The 19,674-nt window shown below is 44.6% G+C and overlaps 1 protein-coding gene across 2 annotated transcripts in view; it reads right to left on the bottom strand.

Annotated features, from left to right (window-relative positions):
* CDH13 (cadherin 13) overlaps positions 1–19,674 on the bottom strand; it is an 834,102-nt gene that overhangs the window by 238,196 nt on the left and 576,232 nt on the right. For both annotated transcript variants that reach the window (XM_073585096.1, XM_073585102.1), the window contains one exon: positions 1,371–1,549. In XM_073585096.1, coding sequence (XP_073441197.1) covers positions 1,371–1,549 — 179 coding nt within the window. The remainder of the gene's footprint in view (positions 1–1,370; positions 1,550–19,674) is intronic.

Below are 19,674 nucleotides of genomic sequence, written 5' to 3'. Positions count from 1 at the left end.
AGCTTTATATATTAGATGAAGCATGGCCGTGGCTCGATGATTCCTATAGTGAAGAATGGTGTTGACTCGGTGATTACTACAGGGAAGCATGATGGTGGCTCGGTGATATCTACAGTGAAGCATTGCCAGCGCTCAGTTATGACTACATTGAAGCATGACAATGATTGGGGGTGCTCTAGGGCTGCTTTGCTTCCATGTGATAGGCATTATGGATTTCATCATGTATCAAGAAATGCTAGGAGAAAAAGTCATTTCCTTTAGGATGAGGCTAAATCTTGGAAGTCATCATACATTCCATCAAGAAAACTATCACAAGCATACCTCAATGTCTACTAAGGCTTGGTCTCCGAAAACATGTTGTGGCCATCACAATTGCCTAAGTTGAACCTCATAAAAATATCTTTGGTGGGATTTGAAGAAGGTGGCAAACCCAAGAATATTAGTAACCTGGAGACAATTGTCCATGAGGAATAGGCTGGTGTCTGGCTATGAATCATGTTTGCAGCAGGTCATAACAGCCAGAGAGGTAGCAAGTCATAACAGCTAGAGGAGAGGGTCTCTGCAATCATTTTTTAAGATCAGGCCACCTTTTTCATTATTTAGCTCCTTACTGCATTGGCACTACATGAAATGGATGATAGGCCTCCGACAGATTCACCACTAAAGGACCCTCAGACTTAGGTTTAGTTGGTGTCAAGTATAGTGTGGCACTACCACAAGGTGCACAAGTAGGTTACCCAGACCCAAGCAAATAATCAAGTAACTTGTCACTCAACTGAATGGTCCTTTGTAATTGAAATGTTTATTTGTGTGCAGTCCTACGAAAGATGTTTCGGCCTACAATTGGCCTTCATCAGTCCAACTGTTATCACAGTAGAATGAACAAATGTATGTCCATGAGCAAAATAATTTTTTTGTAAATCCCTGCTTCCAAATATGGTGCAGGTGTATGGTGAGCTTCCAGCTACCCTTGAGGTGTGCTGGGCTGGTAAATCAATTGGAGACAATATGTTCTATAGGGGAAACAAGCGGAGTTCCCACTGGATTGCTGAAGCAGTTCGCCTGTAGGAGATGTCTGTATAGAGACCGGTAGCGAAAGGCCCGTATGGGGCATGTAGAAGTAGGTTGCAGTTGTGCAGGGCTGAGTGCGGTATCCGCCGCCGTTCGGTTGGCATCAGAAGTACATCAGATTCGTTTTATCATTTGTCTGATTTCACATGCCGACGGGTTAGGATTCACAGATACATCTTAATGGAAATCTTAATTAGTACAATTACACCATCCATCTCTCGCGCTGAATACATTAAGATCGGAATACCATATTTTTTATTCTATGGGTTTTGTGAGAAGTCAATAAATATGTCACTCACTTCACGATCCAGCAGAGACGGAGAGACCACTGTGACAATGTCGCCCTTTTCCGGATCTATGTAGAACATGTTTGGTGACGGTTTATCCGGCGTCTGCTTGAGAATGTTGTACCGCAGGACGGCGTTATCTGTTGTGGGGTCATCAGCATCGAACGCCAGCATGTTCATCACGATGGTTCCTAGAAACATGGAAAATTACAAAAAAATAAGTGTCATTTGTCATAAAACAAACCCTACAAAAATATCTTATTATCTATGATCCATAGAGAAACAGATAAAAATAGGGCTACACCAGGCTTCTATGATGATACTATGAGAACTATGCTATGGAGGACCTATAGAAAGAAGAATCAATCACAAAACCAAAAGACAGATTGGGCTATTCTTTTCGCAGACCTTAAGAAGAAGTGGGAATACAGATATGTCCACCCTTAACTTTTCGAAAATGTCCTTACGAACTCCAATTTCTCACGATACGAATTATATACATTCTAGAAAAGCTCTTGACAAGTTACAATTAAGATCACAACATCAATCAATCTACAATCTGGTTTCCGCCCCCATCACTCCACTGAGACAGCCCTGACCAAAATTACTAACGACCTACTTACAGCCAAATCAAATGGACAATACTCTATACTCCTGCTTCTAGACCTGTCCTCTGCATTCGACACAGTTGACCACTGCCTCCTACTACAGATCCTCTCCTCCTTTGGCATCAAAGGCCTTTCCCTATCCTGGATCTCCTCATACCTTTCCAATCGCACATTCAGCGTCTCCCACTCCCACACCACCTCCTCATCCCATCCTCTCTCTGTTGAAGTTCCCCAAGGCTCTGTTTTAGGACCCCTACTCTTCTCAATCTATACACTTGGTCTGGGGCAACTCATAAAGTCCCACGGATTCCACTACCACCTTTATGCTGATGACACCCAGATCTACCTCTCTGGCCCAGACATCACGTCTCTGCTGTCCAGAATCCCAGAGTGTCTATCAGCCATATCCTCCTTCTTCTCCTCTCGCTTCCTCAAGCTCAATGTGGACAAATCTGAACTCATCATCTTTCCTCCATCTCTCAGATCTTCCTTACCCGACCTAGCTATAAAAATTAATGACATCACACTTTTCCCAGTACCGGAAGTCCGCTGCCTCGGAGTAACCTTTGACTCTGCCCTGTCCTTCAAACCACACATCCAAGCTCTTTCTACCTCCTGTCGCCTCCAGCTCAAAAATATTTCCAGAATCCGTCCTTTCCTCAACCCTCAGTCTACTAAAATGCTTGTGTACGCCCTCATCATCTCCCGCCTCGACTACTGCAACATCCTTTTCTGTGGTCTCCCTGCTAACACCCTCGCACCTCTCCAGTCCATCCTTAACTCTGCCGCCCGACTAATTCATCACTCTCCTCGCTACTCCTCCGCTTCTCCCCTCTGCAAATCTCTTCACTGGCTCCCATTCCCTCAGCGTATCCAGTTCAAATTACTAATACTGACCTACAAGGCCATCTATTACCTGTCTCCTCCATATGTCTCTGAACTAATCTCCCGATACCTTCCCTCACGTAATCTCCAGTCCTCCCAAGACCTCCTTTTCTCCTCCACACTTATTCGCTCCTCACCCAACCGCCTCCAAGACTTCTCCCAAATAGCCTCTATTCTCTGGAATTCTTTGCCCCAACAAGTCCGACGATCAACCACATTTGGATCCTTCAGACGGAACCTGAAAACCCACCTCTTCAAGAAAGCCTAGAACCTGCAATGACCCCGCTACCCTCTCACCACTACAAGTGATCTCACCTCAACCAACACTGAAACTGCTGCAACCCACCAACCTACTGTCTCCTTCCCCACTATCCAGTAGCATGTAAGCCCGAAAGGGCAGGGTCCTCTCTCCCCTCTGTATCAGTCTGTGATTGTTAGTTTGTTCACTGTAAGTGATATCTGTAATTTGTATGTAACCCCTTCTCATGTACAGCACCATGGAATCAATGGTGCTATATAAAAAAATAATAATAATAATAATCATCAATCATACTCCTCTCCTGGAAGAGCATCAAAAAAATAATGTTCTTACAGACCTGGTCATCCCATGACATTCTTCTCAAAGTCCAAGAAGAAAGCTAAGGAAGCACACATCTGTACTCCAATCAATATGGGCACTCATTGCACTCAAGGCTAATATACAGTAATCTTGTCTGGCGGATGAAATTAAACCTATCTGTCGAGCATAGTTTTCGTATTGGGACAGCATATGCTCATTTACCTTTGCAGGAAGGTCATACCAAGCTATTGGACATCACTGTCTACTTTTGGCAAACTCCATGTAAAACTTCTATGTATTCCGACACACACAATGTAGGAAAGACTAAGAGCAACACACAAAGGGATGAGGGGAAGGGAGCCCAATACTAGGGAAGTGGGGAGTGGAGACCCCTAGGCAGATCAAACGTCACCCTTTCTGCCCTAAGTGTCCCTATATAGGTTCTGCACCTATCGCCAAGCAGGATACCTAATCCCTTCCTGACCCTGGCAATAAGCCTTGCTTAGTGAAGGACGGGGTGCGTGCTGGTCGATCCCTGCTATAACTAAAGACAGATGGGATAGACAAACAAGGGGAACACTTAGCTTGAGTGGACTCAGAGAGAAACACAGACATTATCCAAACAGCAAAGAGGAAGATAGCTGACTGCTATAGCTCCAAGCCTCAACAGTGGGAAATGGAAATATCACCTGAACTCCCAGCAACAACCTGGAAGTTATATACACCCTTGTCCAGGTGTGTCAATTAGAGCCAAGGGAGGTTGCCACTGGGTCCTAAAGTCAGAAGGACTAGGATGGAAGCTGCAAAGCCAACCACTGAGACCTTCTACAACTAGATGCAGTGCGACTGTCTGCAGCCTCTGACACACCCATTACACATATACTGTAGATGTTGCCCTGGTAATAAGAACTCAATGTTTTGAATCTTATCTTTGCTCTTATATCAACATATCCCAAGTCGTCCAACTTTGAAATAAACAGACATGATTTTGCGATACTCTATTGGAAGATGTTGATGCTATAGGTGCCGTCCCAGTGGTTGGTTGTGATGGGTTCTGCCATCGGCTGAGTGGTCTTGCTCCCATGTTGGGATAATGTTGTCTTGTATTAGACCTTTGGGGCCCAACGTAGTATCAGAAGCTGGGACCACTGGGAGATCTTCTGGTGGACCAGTCGAACCCTGCCGCTTCCTTTCTTTCTTGTACATATATTATTAATTATTTCTATAATGAGATGAGTGATTTGATTTTAGGTGAATCAAAGTGATTTTGAAATGCCTAAAAAAATCTTTGATTTGTCAGATTCCGTCATCTCTTGGAATTCGTTATGCGCAAATCCAGCAGAATGGAGGATTTATTTGCCTGTTCCCGGCCATCATCCGGTCTCCTCTTCCTGCATCATCGGCGCCTCTGGTGCTGACGTTGCATTCCAAAGGTCGGAGGCCGGATGTGACAAAGTGACATGTCAAGGGTAGATGTCATGACCTTTCAAGGCCGAATCAAAGATGGAGGCACCAAAAATGCTGAAGGAGAAAACTAGACTGGAGGAAGCAACAGCTGAGGGCTGGGGACATGTGAGTATTAATCTTCTTACCATATGTTTGACCTTTATGCTGTGTAGAGACCCTAGATCAAGATCAGGGACTTTCAAATGGAATTGAAAATTGCAGACTGAAGATTGGAATCAAATTTTCCAGATGAATTCGAACAGACTTGCCAAATTTAAAAATATATAAAAACTTGCGCTAAAAAATGTACCCAGATTCAGTAAATAAAATGTGTAATCCAGCAGACATAGATAGTGCCAAAACCAAGCAAGGGGTGAATTACCTTTAGAAGTTCTAGGGTGGCATGAAAGCAGTAATACTGGAGAGAGTTCCTTGTAAGCGAGATGAATGAAAGGTCCTTTCGATTTGCAGTCAGTAATCACTGGTGTCCCAGATAGATAAGAGCAGGATCTCCATAAAGGACGCTGTCCCGGCCGGTGACGAGCGTCTACTTAAAAATTTTCAGCGGCAGTCTGTGTCTGTTAGACGCCGCGTCAGGAGGCAAGTCTGCAAGGTTCAGAGAAGCTGCAGGACCTTGGTCATTCACCACTTGCTTGGTTTTGGCACTATGTCTGTTGGATTACAGATTTTATTCACTGAATCTGGGTACATTTTTTAGCCAAGTTTTTATATATTTTTATGTTTATTTCCCTTTTGGACAAATTAAGTGGTTTTTGTCTTATTACTTGCTGCTCTGTACCAAAATTGTTTGCTTAGCGCCGTTGGCTCTGTATAATTTAATCAAACTTGCCAAATTTGACTTTAGGACTCAAGATCTTGATTCCAAGTTGACCAATGTAGAAGTTTTTGGAAACCGTGGAGGAAACTCATTGGGAGAACGTACAAAGTCCATGCAGATGTTGCTCATGTGAAACTAAGACTCCGGTGCTACAAGACAACAAACAACACTAACCACACAGCCGACACCTAGTCCTAGTTTCCGGGAGAACATTCAGACAAGTTCTGCAACCTCAAAAGTGGACATCACTATAGTGGGTGCAGGGGTCGCAGTCGCACCCGAGCACTGGAACTCAGGCGGTTCAAAAAGGTCTCTTTGGCCAATAATTGGGTTCCTGTTGGAGACTTTGCATGGGGCGGTCTGTCACGACTGCGGGTGCTCCCCTGAGCTCCCATGCTTCTCTGCGTGATGCAGGCTTTGTCCCGAGCCGTCCCTCACCTGTGTTCTCGGGGTCCCAGCGGGTCGCGCATACGCCTCTGCGCTCTTTCTGCCTCTAGTGCTGCTGGGGGGTCGCGACCCGGTGGCTCTGCCCTGTCATGGCGGCGTCCACCGGGTATTTCAGCGTCGCTTCTGATCAGGTAAGGCGCCTGATTATCTGCGTGGCTAGCGCCTGCATTCCTGCGCCAGGCGCCTTTGTTTGTCTTCAGGCTCTCTAGCCCTACGGTTAGTCCCTGTCTCTCCTGTGTATATCCTGATGATCCCTACTTCTAGTCTGTGTGTCTCCTATGTACTTCCTGCTGTTCCCCACCTCTAGCCCGTGTGTCTTCCGTGTGTTCCTCACTCTGTTCTGCCCTCTCTCTCTTGCATTGACAAGTTCTCGCTGGCTCCCGTTCCGTCTGATCCTGCTCTGTCTCCGCAGTTCTCATTTCGGTACACCACCCTTTGCGTTCCGGAGTCCCTCGTTCCTCTCTTTGTTCCTCTACGCTAATCTCCTGTATTTCCTCGAGTCGCCCCTTTGGTACTAGCTGTTGTGGTTCTAACTCCCTTGGGCCAGCTCCTGACACTCCCTGTATAGGGGGTGATGCCACTTTGTCCGCTTGCCCTTGGGAGCTCTGGTATCATGACCCAGAGGGTCCACTCCAGGGTTCTCCTCGAAATCATGACATGGTCAACGAGCGTCAAGATGCGTCACTGCTAGGAACAGACTAGACGGCGCTTATAGTTTCACGTTGCCCCTCTTTGATGTGGAATTCATGATATACAATGGCAGAATGTCCCTCGGCTCCCAAAACAACCTGCTAGGAAATATGTGTTTTCCCTCTCGCCTCCCTACTGGATGATGGCCTTTTATTAAGGTTATTTGACCATGAAGTGGCATGTTAATTCGAAGTTTATTTTCCGCAGGAGTGCAGGATGGCGGCGCGATGTGCTGCAGTGAACACGCATACAGCACATTTATTTAACAAGACTGATTAATATGCAAAAAACACATTTGCACAAAAGTATCGCATTAGCCTCATGTAGGGTCTAGAATAAGCCCCCTGTTGTGTGCTGCCTTCACTCATTCTGGGCTTCATTAGAAATGGATGGATCCGCTGTGCAGCCGGTGACCCCCCTTGATCTGTGGATAATTACCGCAGCACTCTGGTGTCAGCGGCGCAGGCGCCACACATATGGACTGTCGGATGTGGGAGCGACACCGGTCAGATGATATATGTCACAGCTCGGGCCGATGATATCTTAGCGCCTGTTGTGCCGTGAGCCGCATAAGTACAGCTCCCAGCATGTCCTCCGATATGGTAGATGAATGCGATCACGCCTGCGCGACCTACCCGCTCCCATAAAAAAAAACAAGTTCTATCTATGCTAGAAATAAAGGTCACATATAGGCAGGTAATTATACGCAGCGTAACATATGGTTTGTGCTTTCCTCCTTGACCCCTGGCTTGGAGTAAAGAGCGAAAAAAACAAAGTGGAGGAAGCAAAATAATTGAGCTAAATAATAAGGCCGGGTTGGATTTTTCAAATATATTAATTAAAAAATGAAATGGATGAAAGAGACACTTAAGAAAAAAATAAATGTGATTCTCTGAAAACCAATAATTATAGAATTTTCACAATTAGCATAGCATATAGTAGTCACATCCCACTTAGTAATATACCAGTATTTTTTCTTTATTTCTAATTATCATTATCAATGTTATTAATTTAATAACAATTTTTAGTATTATCATTATCATTTTTACATAAAAGGCAATAAATTATATAATTTTCACAAATCCATGAAAGTCACATCCCAATTACCGTAGTAATATCCCAGTTATTTTTTTATTAATATTAGGGTTATTAATTATATTATTATATTACTATTTTATTATTATTATTAGTAGTAGTAGTAGTAGTAGTAGTATTTTCATCATCATCATCATCATCATCATCATCATCATCATCATCATCATCATCATCATCAATAATTGCATAATTTTCACATTTCAATTATATAATAGTCACATTCCTTTTAGCAATATCCTGGTAATTTTTAATTATAATTAGTGTTATTAATTATATAATTATTTGCAAGATATTATTATTATATAATTAATATTATTAGCAATAATTATATAATTTCCACAATTCCAAGGAAGAGGAGGAAGAAGAGGATGATAAGGAGGAAGAGGAGGAAGAAGAATAGGGAGAAGAAGAAGATGAATTGTAGGAGGAAGCAGAGAAGAGGAGGAAGAGGAAGCAGAAAAAGGAGAAGAGGTAGAGAAAGAAAAGGAGTAAGAGGACAAGGAGGAGGACGTGGAGGAGGAGGAGGAGGAGGAAGAAGAGGATGAGGAGGAGGAGGAGGAAGAAGAGGAAGAAGAAAGAATAAAGAAGATGATGAAGAGCAGGATGAAAGGCCAGTAAGAAGGTTTCTTACTGCCGTCTAAATCCATTGACACCCTGTGATCACATCGGCATGCAGGACCGCGTTTCTTACATGCTGCTGTCAGAGATTTACAGTGGCAATCAAAAGTGATAAACAACAGCGATCGGATCTTACTCCGGTTGCTGCTGTTAGAGACAGATGTTGGCTGTGTAACACAACCAACAGTTGCCCTGCCACCCTGACCAGGAGTAAATACATATCACATGGCAGGAAAGGGTTAATAAACTGTTTGCAGATACATTATTTTTCATTCCATGTACTTCTTGCATATAATGGCGTGGCTCGGCTCATTCACACTGGCTGCTGCTTTTTTGCACAAGCCCACCCTACATAAAGTCATGGAAATGGGTCTTCTGAACTTGATGACCAACTTTAGGTAATTTCCTAATGAACCCAAGCAGCACAGACCGCGCCACCGAATAACGGTGGTTATGAATGGGTCAGACTTTGCAATGTCGGAATGAGGCAGTAATCGCTCATCGTCTCGCCGCATCTTCCTCCAAAACAAGAAAACTGTTTAAAAAGTTGCTTGGAAAGCTGCGTTGTGCCCGTGATGTCGCCTTTAAAGGTAATCGTCGTATGCGGATACTCCGGCTCCTGAAGGCAGCAGATGCCATCTTTGTGAAGACATCTGCTGTGTGAGGACGTCAGCACATTTCCAGCCCCGTAAAGAAGTGACACCGATCATTTCACTCTTTATGTGTGGAAAGAAAATGTAAATGCGTCACTGACACGCGCCGTCACTGGTGTCACTAGGAGAAACACACAGATTCAATTATTCACACCCAACAGATGCACGGAAGATGCTCAGTTTTATATTATCAGCTAATCGGGGGTAATTCGCAATCTGCGCCCGCCCCAGTCATCCCAGGCTCCTCAGCCATATGGCCGCTAATCATAGGAACTGCTCAGACAGAAGTGGTCCTCCAGCAATTGCCTGGAAGCAAATAACATCCTGGAAAGACCTTGTAGAATGTAACAAAGACGAAGCAGCAACGGCAGCAAAATGTGGCGGTGCTCGGATGTAATAACTGAGCACTGTATGGTGGTGTAATCTGACATTTGTATGGCGGTAGTACTTAAGCTAAGTGATAATAATTGAACACCATGTTGTGTAATTATGGATCACTGTATGGCGGTATTACTGTGCATTGTATAGCGGCATTATTATGCACTATACGGTTTTATTATAGTGCACAGTATGGCGGTATTATTGAGCACTGTATTGCGGTATTACTGTGTACTGTATGGCGGTATTATTGTGCACTATATTGCGGAATTATTGTGCACTATATGGTGTAATTACTAAACACTATATGGTGGTATTATTGAGCACTGTATGGTGATATTATTGTGCATTGTATGGTGATATTATTGAGCACTGTATGGTGGTATTATTGTGCACTATATGGTGGAATTAGTGAACACTATATCGTGGTATTATTGAGCACTGTATGGTGGTATTATTGAACACTGTATACTGGTATTATTGAACACTATATGGTGGTATTATTGTGCATTGTATGGTGGTATTATTGAGCACTGTATGGTGGTATTACTGGGCACTATATGGTGGTATTATTGAGCACTATATGGTGGTATTACTGGGCACTATATGGTGGTATTATTGAGCACTGTATGGTGGTATTATGTTGCATTGTATGGTGGTATTATTGAGCACTATATAGTGGTATTATTGAGCACTGTATGGTGGTATTATTGTGCACTATATGGTGGTATTATTGAACACTATATAGTGGTATTATTGAGCACTGTATGGTGGTATTATTGAGCACTGTATGGTGGTATTATTGAACACTGTATGGTGGTATTACTGGGCACTATATGGTGGTATTACTGAGCACTATATGGTGGTATTACTGGGCACTATATGGTGGTATTACTGAGCACTATATGGGGGTATTACTGAGCACTATATGGTGGTATTATTGAGCACTGTATGGTGGTAATATTGTGCACTATATGGTGGAATTATTGAACACTATATAGTGGTATTATTGAGCACTGTATGGTGGTATTATTGAACACTATATAGTGGTATTATTGAACACTGTATGGTGGTATTATTGAGCACTGTATGGTGGTATTATTGAACACTGTATGGTGGTATTATTGAGCACTCTATGGTGGTATTACTGGGCACTATATGGTGGTATTATTGTGCACTGTATGGTGGTATAATTGAGCAATGTATGGTGGTATTACTGGGCACTATATGGCAATATTACTGAGCACTGCATGGTGATATTATTGTGCACTGTATAGTGGTATTATTGAGCACTGTATGGTGGTATTATTTATCATTGTTTCATTCTATTCTATTCTTTAAAGGGAACCTGTCACATGAAAAAATGCAATTACCCTGCAGATATGGGGTTAATCTGCAGGTTAAGGCCCCCTTCACGCGTCTGTTTTTTAGTCCATATGAGGTCAGTTTTTTAAGGACACCCATTGTATTGCAATTAATGATGATGCACACATGTCAGGCTTTTGCCACAGACCGTGTGTCTGTGTAAAAATCCTGCAGACATGTCCTTTTTCCAGCAGCACGGCACAAATGCTTGCCGCATACATGCACACTGATGACACACAGATGACATCCATGTGACATCTGCGTGACACGTCCCAGAATGAAATGCTCTGGCGAAAAAACGCAGTAAAGATAGCGCTATTCTCAGGCACCGAATGCTGAACACAACTGTCATAATCCTCAGCCCCCCCTCAATCAGCGAGACCAGGCGACGCTCATGACAGTTGTAATCAGTGCATTAAATAAATTTAACAAAAGTGTAAAAAATGGGTCCCCTCTATATTTTAAAACCAGCACAGATAAAGCAGACAGCTGTGGGCTTCTATTATCAGGCTGGGACGTTCCATGATTAATGGCCCGTCCTGAGCCAAAAAATAGAAAGTCTCAGCTGCCCCAGAATTGTTTATCAGACACCCCCATTACTAACCCGTAGTCAAAAGAAAAGAAACACACAGAAAATCATTTAATCGTAAAAATCACTACCCAACAATTACCCATTTTTAAAAAAAAAATATATCCACACAGGTCCACTGTAATCCATAATAGGTTCCACGATAATCCCCGACATCATGAGGCTGTAATGATTGGTGACATCAGTAATGTGACCTCTTGCCATGGCTGCCAGAGCACACTGAGAGTAGCCTGAGAACCAGCGCCAGTGACGAGCGGTAACGTCATTAAGGTTACCGCAGTTCACAGGCAGCAGTTGTGGGCTCAGTTGAGAGCTCCTGGAAGCTTTCCTGCATTAAGGCTCTCAGCTGTTCACTGCTAGCCACTCCCATCTCCTATATAAACTAGGCCCTGACTAGCACTCATTGTCAGTGTTAGCTTAGGCTGCATGGCTGGAGGTTGTTGATAGTGATCATTGGAGAAGGCGTTTGGTGGATTTATCTTTAACTGTTGAGTGTGTGATAATTCCCTTTCTTCTCCTACTTTGGTTTTACCCCATCCTGCACTCACCGATGCATTCCTCTGTTATATGTGTGAGTATATTTGCATGTTTGGCATTTTCCTTTATCCATGTTCGTATTACCTTGTAAGACTGGTTGGTGTATTACGGTACACTACTACTCCCCTCATTCCTGGGTGGGAGCAGGGTGCAGACTGAGGGCGGATTCAGGAGCTAAGGCAAGGTACGTGGCCCTGGCGTCTTCACCATCAGAAGTAATCCGTGGAACAGGGAGAGCTAGGGCGCTCCTAGTGTTAGGCACAGGGAAGGAGGCCCTGGTCTTGGGACACCAGATAACAGAGTTGTGACACTGAGGCTAAATGCCAGGATTGGTGCATCTTATGGATATGCCATTTCTGGGGTGGCTAAGGGCTCGTTTTATTAGTCTGGGAAGGGGTCAATATTCATTACCCTCCCCAGCCTATTAATATCAGCCCGCAGCAGTCTACTTAGCCTTTGCTGGTACTAAAAATAGGGGGGGACCCCACATAATTTTTCTTGGTCCACCCTTTATTTTTAGTAACCAGTAAAGGCTAAGCAGCCAGCTGTGAACTGATACTAATAACAAAACGCAAAGTGAATGAACAAACATTTGTGTGTTCCAAACATCTTGGAGAACTGACCCCAGATCTTCAGTGCATAAGACTTCTGCAAATCCTTCATGTGACCCCAGACAGACTGAATGATATGAGGTCAGGACTCCCTGGAGACCAATTAAGACAAGTCCACAAAACATTTACTGTGTTTCTTATTATTTCGGGTGCAAATGGTCTTGAATCAAAATTTATGCACTCATTTGCTTGTATGCATTACACTCTGGATGCCTGTAGGGGTTATTGCCACCACATCATTTTACATTGAGAACCTTTAAGAAACGTGTAATTTGCAGACAGCGTGTTCTGATCGTATGCCCGGTGCGCTACTTGTAATATAAGCAATTGCATAAAATGGTTTGTGTGCTGTAACAATGTAATGAGAGGGTAACACGACAGCAGGAAACAGACAGATACCATATGATAATTACTGTATATAAAACCCGAAATCAACGTCCCCGACCGCTTAGACCGGAGCAGCCATTCATGAACATTTCCCATCACTCTGCCACTCATCCGAAACATTTATCGGTGTCATAAAAATTATTGAAACGCACTAAGTAAACATGGAGCGAGCGAGACATGGAGCCATTGTAGAGCGTCCCTTTAACAAGACAATGCAAGGGGGCTAGAAGATTTTTCCCATAGAGGAAAATTTAAAGGGGTGGTGGACTTTGGAAAATTGCTATTGGCCATGAGGGTCTTAAGATACTTATATACTCAATGAGGGGGAAAGAGCTCGATGTTCCTACAGTGTCGACACATGGGAAAGGAAAACGTCTATTAGAGCCAAAGGGCGGTCCGTACGATGTGTGGCCACGTAGGGTCCTCCGAGGAGAGACATCACCGTAGTCGCCCCTTGCTCTGACAGGTGAAGGTCCGTTTTTTTCTGCTTGCTCAGATGTTAGGAATGGCGGAACGCACTAAATAAATGAATGATAAAGTGCGTTCGCCGCTCGGGGTCCACCGTGCAGTAGGTGTTAACACTGCTGCTAGGTAATGGCAGACACGTTATGAGGCGGTATATTGCACGCGGGTTAGATGTCACCCGGTGTGCACTGGGTGTACTCTGTTAGGTTCACAGAGACGCCTAAAACAATAATATAAATGTGGAGCCTGTGGGACTCACAGGTCTCAGAGGAGTGCACGCACGGTATATGGTCACAGGAGCTGGGCCCTAGGCAGAGGGTCAGAGTCCGTCTAGACCTACCGTGCGTGCGGCGTCGCAACTGCGGACGCCAAGAGGAGCTGCAGACTGCAGCGCGGCAATAGACACTGCCGCTACTCAACAATGCCCGATAGCAGGCGCACTGTCGGACGCTAGCACTGTGGAGGATGCTGATGTGGCTAGTAGCTTGCCACTGGCTGGCGCAGACTCTAAAGCTAAGCCCCTATACACACTCGTAATATCAGAGGGAGGGGATCTTAATGAGTCATTCGCAGGTTCATGCATCCATCATCATTCACACAGTAGCAATTAGAGACTATACTAGCGCATGGTCGAGTGGCCATGTGAACCTTTTATAGCCGTGCGCTTCCAGGACCGTCCAGATCGCTGAGACGGACCAATGAGATCAGGAGAAGGACCTGAGCATGTGATTCCCGACCTCCAATGGGAGATCGTCTCGAGAGCATGCCCAGTAGCGCGACGGGAGGACAGAGTCTGGAGTGTTTTGCTGCAAAGCAGCCTGCATTGCTATTGCTGACCCAAAGGTGGCAGCAACAGCCAGACCCACAGAACAGGTCTGGGCAGAACGTATGGGACACCGAGACTGCTGCGCAATCTCCTCTGCGGTGGATAGACAATAAGAGACCGCAGAATGTGAGGCTCTGGATTCCTGCTGAGCTGCTGCAGGAACCCGACGCCTAACATCAGATTGGCTGTTTAGACAAAAGCTCTCCTCATACTCATCATTCCAAGACTATTGCAGCATTTCTTTTAGTTCAGCACCATATGGTATTACTTGAGCACAGCATATGGCTATTTTTCAGCACTGTATGGTGGTATTTGGGCACTGTATGGCAGTATTACTTGAGCACTGTAAGGTGGTTGTATAATTTAAGCCACTGTATGGTGGTATTGTTTGAACACTGTATGGTGGTATTATTTGAGCACAGCATTTTGCTATTTTTCAGCACTGTGTAGTGGTATTTGAGCCTTGTATGGTGGTTGTATAATTTGAACACTGTATGGCGGTATTATTTGAGTACTTTATGGTTGCTGTATAATTTGAGCACTGTATGGTGGTATTGTTTGAACACTGTATGGTGGTATTATTTGAGCACAGCATTTTGCTATTTTTCAGCACTGTGTAGTGGTATTTGAGCCTTGTATGGTGGTTGTATAATTTGAACACTGTATGGCGGTATTATTTGAGTACTTTATGGTTGCTGTATAATTTGAGCACTGTATGGTGGTATTATTTGAACATTGTATGGTGGTATTATTTGAGCACAGCATATTGCTATTTTTTGGCACTGGGTGGTGGTATTATTTGAGTACTGTATGGTGGTTGTATAATTTGAGCACTGTATGGCGGTATTATTTGAGTACTTTATGGTTGCTGTATAATTTGAGCACTGTATGGTGGTATTATTTGAACATTGTATGGTGGTATTATTTGAGCACAGCATATTGCTATTTTTTGGCACTGGGTGGTGGTATTATTTGAGCACTGTATGGTGGTTGTATAATTTGAGCACTGTATGGCGGTATTATTTGAGTACTTTATGGTTGCTGTATAATTTGAGCACTGTATGGTGGTATTATTTGAACATTGCATGGTGGTATTATTTGAGCACAGCATATTGCTATTTTTTGGCACTGGGTGGTGGTATTATTTGAGCACTGTATGGTGGTTGTATAATTTGAACACTGTATGGCAGTATTATTTGAGTACTTTATGGTTGCTGTATAATTTGAGCACTGTATGGTGGTATTATTTGAACATTGCATGGTGGTATTATTTGAGCACAGCATATTGCTATTTTTTGGCACTGAGTGGTGGTATTATTTGAGCACTGTAAGGTGGTTGTATAATTTGAGCACTGTATGGCGGTATTATTTGAGTACTTTATGGTTGCTGTATAATTTGAGCACTGTATGGTGGTATTATTTGAACATTGTATGGTGGTATTATTTAAGCATAGTATGCTATTATTTTTTCCGGCACTAATAAACAGTACCTAAATATTGCAATAATGTACAGAACTCCAAAGTAAACTAAATTAACTCAAGAGAAAAGAGCGTACATACAAAAATAAAGAATTAAAATAAATCTTCATTCAACATAATTAAAATATTCCAAGTATATAGTGCTAACGCCAAATCAAGAGCTGCAAATCCGAAAAGAAAAAACAGTCTAGGGAGACCTAAGCTCATCTTAAACACATTAGTGAGGACCTCATTAACATAGAAATATATTAAATGCTAGATCAAAAGATTTAAAATGCTAATAAAAAGCATGCTAAGTAAATACTGCATGTACTATAATCTATATAAGGTGCTTTTTCAAATATGAGGTGCCAAAGCTTTGCACATAGATGAGATGCAAGTGCTGAACCAGTGTCCAAAATAGTAGAAAACATTAACTGCAAGTACGCACAAATGCACTGCATAAGCTAAAACCCCTTAGGGTATTTAGTTTCAAATATAAAGTGCAGGGACATTATAAGCATGTTCAAACATGATAAAGGTGAGGAACTTACACAAATGAGTAGGGTCTGATGCAGGTGCTCCCGCCGCCCCAACGCACGTTTCATGAGAGTCACTTGATCAGGAGGTATGGTAGTATTATTTGAGCACTGTATGGTGGTTGTATAATTTAATCACTGTATGGCAGTATTATTTCAGGACTGTATAGTGGCTATATAATTAATATGTGGGACTTGTATTCTGCTACTTGATCACTGTATCTCGGTATTTGCTTTTTGTCTTGTGGTATTATTTGAGGACAGTATGCTGCTATTTTTGAGCACTCTATGGTGGTATTATTTAAACGCTTTTGGTGGTATTCTTTTAACACGGTATGGTGGTATTATTTGAGCACTGTATTGTAAAATTATTTATTTACTGTTCGGCGATATTAATTCATCCCTGTATGGTGGTTTTATTTGAGCACTGCATGGTGGTAACATTTGAGTACTAGTACACCGCGTCCTCCAGGAAGAGAAGATCTTTGTGACCGCCCTTTACTCTCTCTCTGGTAGCTGAGAGTCTGGTGTTTCTTGCATACAATAGCAGCTCTGCTTGTTCTCTTTGGCTCCTGTGGTTCAGCACATGCCCTGCACCAGCTATCGGTTACACTTCTATTATCGTACAGATCGGTTATAAACTACAAAGGATAAAATCACCAGCGAGCAGAAGATGATCATCACCGCTGTGCATAGACTGACCAAGTAAAGATCTGGTACGAGGGATTTGCTGGTGAGAGAACATGTGCAGCACGTGGGAGAGACTTTTGTTAGCTTCGTGCTGAGTTTTTTTGCAGCGTAGGACCCAATCACTACACATTCAGGGACTGGGAGCAGCGATGTTCCTACATTTAGGATATTAAGTGGAAATATATTGACTGGATTTTAATAACCGCAGCGTTCCTATTTTCCGATCTATGGGATTAATTTTATTTGCCGGCTGGTAAGTTGTAACTGACTGTGAGGGAAAGACTTGCAGACGCTCGTCTGTCGCTTAGATTTCATTTGGGGCTTTCGTTGTCCAATATTGTGAGAAAAGAAGCAATAAAATGAACTGGAGTTGGGGAGAGAGAAAGACACGGACGGATGAGAGGGAGAGACGAGGACGAGAGGGAGAGACAGGGACGAGAGAGAGAGACAGGGATGAGAGGGAGAGACGGGATAAGAGGGAAAGACAGGGACAAGATGGAGAGACAGGGGCGAGAGGGAGAGACGAGGATAAGAGGGAGAGACAGGGACGAGAGGGAAAGACAGGGACGAGAGGGAGAGACAGGGGCGAGAGGGAGAGACGAGGATAAGAGGGAGAGACAGGGACGAGAGGGAGAGACGAGGATAAGATGGAAAGACAGGGACGAGAGGGAGAGACAGGGGCGAGAGGGAGAGACGAGGTTAAGAAGGAGAGACAGAGACGAGAGGGATAGACGAGGATAAGAGGGAAAGCCTGGGACGAGAGGGAGAGAAGAGGATAAGAAGGAGAGCCTGGGACGAGAGGGAGAAAGGGGTGTAACGACCCGGTCATCGGGATCCGTCTCTCGAATATTGGGAGATCAGGCTCCGTCTGACCACAGGCATTCCTCTGTTTCCCGCAATCTTGCCCTCTCCGCGCTTCTGCGATGCTCCCTCGGGCTGGTGCATCTTCCCGACGTGTCTTCTCCCCTTCCTCACTTCCGGGTGGTGGGGGAGCGAGCATAGGCTGCGCGCACGCGGCTGTCAAATGATTTAAAGGACCTGAGCTTCCTTTTGCTGTAATCACCTCTCAGCCAATCACTGAGAGGCCTGTCTATACATAAGGTCCTCACTTCCTTTGGGAGGTGCCTGGGCAACTTTGTGCTTAGTTCAATGTTGTTGTTCTCAGGGACGAGAGGGAGAGATAGGGATGAGAGGGAGAGACGGGGACGAGAAGGAGAGACAGGGACGAGAGGGAGAAATGGGTACAAGATGGAGAGATGGGGACGAGGGGGAAAAACAGGAATGAAAGGGACAGACAGGGACGAGAGGGAGAGACAGGGACGAGGGGGATCGATATGAGAGCAGAGTCGCAAAGCAATTGGTACAGGGACAACAGTTATCACACAGCTGAGCTGTAAACACAACTGAATTAATGCTCTTGGGGCCCAGTGCACAGTTTTATCCAGGCCACGTGTGTGTGTGTATACAGCTTTGGCAAAAATTAAGAGACCACCACATCAAAACCCTGTCACTTGCAGCCCATTCTCCAGACCTGAACCCCATTGAAAACCTCTGGAATGTAATCAAGAGGATGATGGATAGTCACAAGCCAAAAAACAAAGACATTTTTGCGCCAGAAATGGAACGCCCCGCAGGTATCGGTACCGGGCCGGTCAGGCTCTTTCAAAGGGGAGTGTGTCACGGTGGTGATAGTGACCCGGTCCGTGGCCCTGGGTGTCCAATGTAGATGATGGAAGTTCAGATGAAGGGAAAGATGGTAGGATAGTTGTAGGGGAAAAGGGGGATCGTGACGCCACCTGTGGTATTCGGCTAGGATAGCCAACGCTGCTGTGCAGACCCACTGGGACGGTGTTAGGGCAGCGGGGATGGTAAAGCTCTCCACAGGCAGAGCTGTGTCCCAGGGCAGTTGAGCAGGTAACGGAGATGGTGCGTGCGGTGTATGGCAGGAGAGATGTAAATGACACAAAGGACACAGTTGGGTGCAGTTTCTGGGTTTTTACTCACAAGTCTTGTGCACAAGATGACCCGTTTGGTACTGTGTCCTCCGGGTGAGGGGTCCAGCCAACTCCCAGGTAGATTGGTGACACCGTTTCAGGACTCCCCTTTGTGTTCACCTTTCTAGGCCATGTCGTCTCTCTGCGCTGATCTTTCTTTTCTCTCCTGCCCTGCGCCTTCGCAGTGTCCCCAAGCCAGCAGCCACGGATCTCACCAGGCGACGTGGGTCAGGCCCCGGGAACCTCTATAGCTACCTTTGCCAGGAATGAATGCAGTTGTGGCTGAGTCACTTAAAGTTGCCTAAGCCTCCGGCTTTCTAGCTGAGCCTTGTAGTTCTCCACTAGCCTCAGGGGCCGGTTCCCTCACTGCAGCCTTGTCCTTCCTTTCCAGGATGCGGGCCCCATGGGTGGCTTACCGCACTACCCGTGCCCCAAGGACCCCTTCTCTTCTCCTAGAAGCTTCTTCTAGATGTTTCTCTCACTGACTCGGACTCTCACTATGTCAGTCCTGCTCCTCCGCTGTCCTGTCACCCACTGACTGGATCTTCCAGAAAGATCCTTTACCTCAGGCTTAACTCCTCCCACCAACTGTCACCTCCTTGTCACTAATTGGCTACACTCCTTGTCACCCCATCTCC

This window comes from Dendrobates tinctorius, unplaced genomic scaffold, assembly GCF_039654945.1.
Source record: "Dendrobates tinctorius isolate UK_male_01 unplaced genomic scaffold, ASM3965494v1 ptg000009l, whole genome shotgun sequence".
NCBI classification, from domain to species: Eukaryota; Metazoa; Chordata; class Amphibia; order Anura; family Dendrobatidae; genus Dendrobates; species Dendrobates tinctorius.
This window is presented reverse-complemented; position numbering and strand designations above follow the sequence as displayed.